The sequence below is a fragment of the Zea mays genome, chromosome 4 (assembly GCF_902167145.1).
Source record: "Zea mays cultivar B73 chromosome 4, Zm-B73-REFERENCE-NAM-5.0, whole genome shotgun sequence".
Classification (NCBI taxonomy): Eukaryota; Viridiplantae; Streptophyta; class Magnoliopsida; order Poales; family Poaceae; genus Zea; species Zea mays.
In genome coordinates, this window is record NC_050099.1 from 59,176,154 (window position 1) to 59,180,986 (window position 4,833).

Sequence of the window (4,833 nt, forward strand, 5' to 3'; positions counted from 1 at the left end):
TGCGTGACTCCATCTCCGCCGCTGCGATCCGGGTATGTGTTGCTGTCCAAGACCAAGAAATGTGGTGCTGTTGTTGTCCAAATAAAATCATGTGTTGCTGTCCAAAGAAAATCCTTGCTGTGATGCTGTCCAAAGAGACGAAGACTAAATTATCCTAGCTGTTTTTGTTCTTTGCTGCCCAATAGTCCAAGCTCATGTCATCATGTCCAAGAGACCAAGACCTTTGCTGTTTTGTTATCCTTGCAAGCAGCTGTTTTGTTAAGATACCTTTGCTGTTTTGTTAAGACTTAAGAGACCTTTGCTGTTTTGTTGAATTGAATATTTGAATACTTTGAAGTTTGGTAACAATACTCATTTATTGTTTTGTAACAGTACTCATATATTGTTTGGTTCAAGTGTAGAACAGAAACCTTCACATTATACATGCATGCCTCTAATTATTGATCCTTATACCAGATGCTCCTGTAGGCGTTTGAGATTACTTTCAAAATTCCTAGGTCCGCTAGATTGTAACATGGCTTATTTTTTGTATGGTTCTTTTTCCTATGCATGGATACATTTGTGCTATCTATTTTACCTTGCCATCCATAACATGATCAAGCTGAAATGGTTGAACATCAACGCTTTGCTGTTATTTTAGCTATTCAACATCACCATTTCTGTTCATGATGGGGTTATTACCTGAATAGTGTATGTGTGCCTGGCTGCATATATATTGCTCTAGTATACCTTCTTTAGACAGTTTTTTATATAATATCTAGGTCCACCCCTGCATCTGGTGGTTGTTGATCCGGTGACCTGCCCACGGCGACTCCACCAGAAGACTAAGATGGCTCCAGGGAAGAGGTCCGCATGGACCTCACGGAAACCCGAAGGTAATTTACTCTTTATGGCAATACCTTCTTAATTTATTTTGTTTCAGTATTGTATTCCTTTATTTTACTTTGTGTTACATTAACAGAACCTATGCCAACTGATTACGAGAAAATAAGGGCTATGAATATGATGAAGAACAATCAATTGTTTCAACGGCTAGGCCTTGGACAGCTGAAATCACTGGTGACTGCTACATCTGCAAACAACAAAGACGACTGTCCTCAGCAATCAGAGAGTTTATATGATGGTGAAAACACTGACAATTCTAATGAAGAGGTCACTACAGTACTTATTAATTCTTAGTTTCTCAATTATCTATCTTTAGTTTTGGGTTCGCAATGAATTTGATATGCATATCCTTATTGTATTCTACATATTCAGGAATCCCAATGTCGTAACAATGGTCGTGCCAACTTATCCAATGATGGTGATCAGATCTCAACAAAAGTAACAAGAGGAAATAAAAGAATTGTGGCACCTGTGCAGGAGCGAACAATTAGAGTCACCAGGCAAAGAATTGCTGAAATAAACCAAGAAAATAGCCACAACCTGTCTGTTCATAAACAACTCAGTTCATGTCCTACTACAAACCATGATTCGATCGAAACTCTTGTTGTTCCTACACAACCTAGTGCAAATACCACCATAGACAATAACCCAACACATAACATAGATAATGCTATAGAGCCTAATTCTCTGATACAGGAGGAGAGTGATAACCACAATGCAGTTGAAGGTAACTAAACATTTTAAATATTTAGACATTGAACTATCTTGAGCAAATAACTTTTATGTTTTCCAGCATTAGTTTAGGTAACTAGTATAACTTAAATTTGAACAAAATTACTCATATGTTTTAGTATGATTTATGGCAACTAATTCTTAGTTATATGCAGCATCACACATATCAACAACTTTTTGTGTCCTGACCAGGAACAATAGATATCATACCAAGGAGAAAAAGTATGGGCAAACAACTTGAATCGTTAAGCAGAGGACTAGGAATGAAGATTCCAATCCAAATTACTGAAGGGAGCAAGAGGCCGGAGCCACCCATTCAAGCTGCTAAGTTTGCATCAGAGGGGGGAATCACATTGCGGCAGCACATTCCAATATTTCACCACTGGAAGGAGTACAAGAGGAAAGGGAATGAACCTACAATAAAAAACTATATTGGAAAAGTTACTGTAAGTTACTTTTACTCATTTGTCAAGTTACAGGTCATTGACATTTTCAATTATTGTTGAAATTGTTTCTTCTTTACTAGGCTCAATTCACCATGGACAATGATAGCAAGGCAGTGGAAGATGCTTGTCTAGATATGCTAAAGGTTGGACAACGCCAAATGAGGTATAGACTAAAACAAAAGTATTTCAATGGGATACCTGCTAATCAAGTGAGGAGTACATCGCCTATTTCAAGCATGTCTGATGAGGACTGGAGAAAGTTGGTGGAGAAGTGGTCTACCCCAAAACACAAGGTTTTTGCAATAAATCTCCACTGGCTTGCACTGTACTATCTTTATTACTTGAAGTGAAATCATGGATATCCTTATGAATTTTACCTTTCCTATTTTCACATTTCGTCCCAAATAATTTATGTCCACATTAAGTGTCTACCTTTTAGATAATGGAACATTGATCTAGCTTTTGCACCATCCTTGGTGAATGCACCCAATAAATAGTATGTATAGTTTAGATTCTGCAACATAACTAAAAACATCAAATACAGTAGCACCTAGAGAAAACCAATGCAATAATTAACTAATGTAGACTTTGAAAACTGCTATACTATTTCACACTACTTATTGTACATATTATTTCTAACATGTTGATTTAACGTACAGGATAGTTGTATGAAGAATAAACTTAATCGTGAAAAAGTACAGTATCAACAATGCACAGGATCCCAATCATATATTGCAAAAGCTTATTTACTGGTAAGAAAATCATCATTGGTTACTGAACTGCATAGTTGACAAATCTTTGATTGTTTAATGCTACCAGTAAATTCAGTTTTAACATCTCTATTTACTCATAAAGTTGTCCCCTAATTTATTAGTAAGAAAATGATCATTGGATGTCAGAGCTGTTTCCTAGGCCTTCAGAGAAGTTTGACTAGCTTTCAGTCAATATATCCACAATTCTATGTTGTAAATTATAGACCATTTTGATAACGGTACAAAATATGTCTTCTAGTTTATTTATTGGAGTTTGCTTCCTCTTTTCATTGTGGCTGCATTGCAACTACTACTGCTGGGAAAGCAGCCCAATGCCAAGATGTAGAGAAAGCAGCCTGCTGCCATCTCTGTCTTTTATCTTTCTAGATGATGAATTAGCACTGCTCATATCTACTAGAAATATTATTTCATTCAACCCATTTAGTATTGTCCATATCTAAAATGTATTGTAAATCTTTTAACAAATGTTCAATCTTCAATATATGTCATATTGAAATTTATAAATCCGACTTGTACATTATGTGTCAAGGTCTCTATTCTCACCAGATTCATTTTCTCACTTTAGAAACAAGAGAAATATAAGGATGCTGAACCGAGTGCAATAGATCTTTTCAAGGATATGCATTGCAGCAAGAAGAAAGGTTTTTCTGAAAATGTAAAGAAAGCAATTGTGAGTACTCGTTTGCTTTTATGTTTGTTCTGAAAAATTACAAGTACGACTATGTTATACTAACAAATAATATTTATAATAGGTTGACATGGAAGCAATGGTGACAACACCAGTTGAGGATGGACAACAACAGAAGTCTCCTATGGAAGTTGTTTCTGAAGTGCTAGGGGGTTCTAGTTTATTTCTACATAATGTTGGTCTGCAAGATAACTCCAAGAAAAGCTCCACAACAACTGTTTCTGCAAAGGTTCAAGAACTTCAGAATCAATTGGAGTCTGAGAGGCTAGAAAAAGATGGACTTCGGGAAGAAGTAGAAACCTTAAAGGCTCAGGCACAGGCCTCAAAGGAAACCATGGACAATATGAAGAGATCGATGGAAGAAAATAACAGTCTCCTCCATCAACTGTTGAGCTTCAATCGAAGCCAAGCGCCCCCATCTTAAGGCTGCTATAGTATCATGTTATATTAGTTCTGGATTCAGGTTTTATAAATTTGGAATATGTTTAAACTTTCATACTTTGGGTTGAAGTTATAGGATTTCCTTTGTATTTTAATTTACATGATCTACAATCATATGATTTGAAGTTATAAAAGTATCTCTTGTATGAATTGTGTGAATGTTGAACTAAATAATTCAATGTTTTGGTTATTAGCATGTGATTTCATAATATTCCATGACGCTATGAATTCATCACGCCTTATGATGAACAATTCGTCATAAATATATTGCAACGTCATCGTACTTTGTGATGAAAAAATTCGTCACACATATATTGCCACCTCATTGATATTTATGACAAATATTTTTGTCACATAATTTTGCCACATCATCTGCCATGTGGCATGCCACGTCATAACATCTGTGACGAATGAACTCGTCACAACATTTTCGCCACATCACCTGCCACGTCAACTGCCATGTCATCTCGCCACGTAATCAGCCACGTGGCAAGGCACGACTACATGAATTGTGACGTATTTAGACATAATTAGTGACGAATTCGAGTGTCATAGATTAGTGACGTTTGTAGTTTGCGTCATAAACTATTATGACGTTTTTTTGTTACTCGTCATAGTACACCATTTAACACGCACCTTCTGTGACGATGTGATTTTCGTCACAATCACGTCACCAACATGTAAGGTATGACAAAAATACTATTGTTTGTGACGTAATGTTAATGTCACAGAAGGCATAGAAGGTTGTGGTGAAAGTGCAAAAGGCTCGCATGAGTTCAATAGTGCAAGTGCTGCAAAATAGTGGTATGGAGCAAAGTTTGGATCCCTGTAGCTTTAGATCCATGAGAGTTTTGCTATATGTAATTAT

At 36.3% G+C, this 4,833-nt stretch overlaps 1 protein-coding gene across 1 annotated transcript; it reads left to right on the top strand.

Annotated features, from left to right (window-relative positions):
- The first annotated feature begins 767 nt into the window (after positions 1 to 767).
- LOC103629756 (uncharacterized) lies at positions 768 to 4,161 on the top strand. Its single transcript, XM_020551832.1, has 8 exons — positions 768 to 875; positions 962 to 1,152; positions 1,258 to 1,612; positions 1,810 to 2,063; positions 2,144 to 2,356; positions 2,723 to 2,815; positions 3,402 to 3,506; positions 3,589 to 4,161. Exons 1-8 carry the CDS (start codon positions 830 to 832, stop codon positions 3,946 to 3,948), a joined length of 1,617 nt encoding a protein of 538 aa, XP_020407421.1. The 5' UTR covers positions 768 to 829; the 3' UTR covers positions 3,949 to 4,161.
- Positions 4,162 to 4,833: the final 672 nt, after the last annotated feature.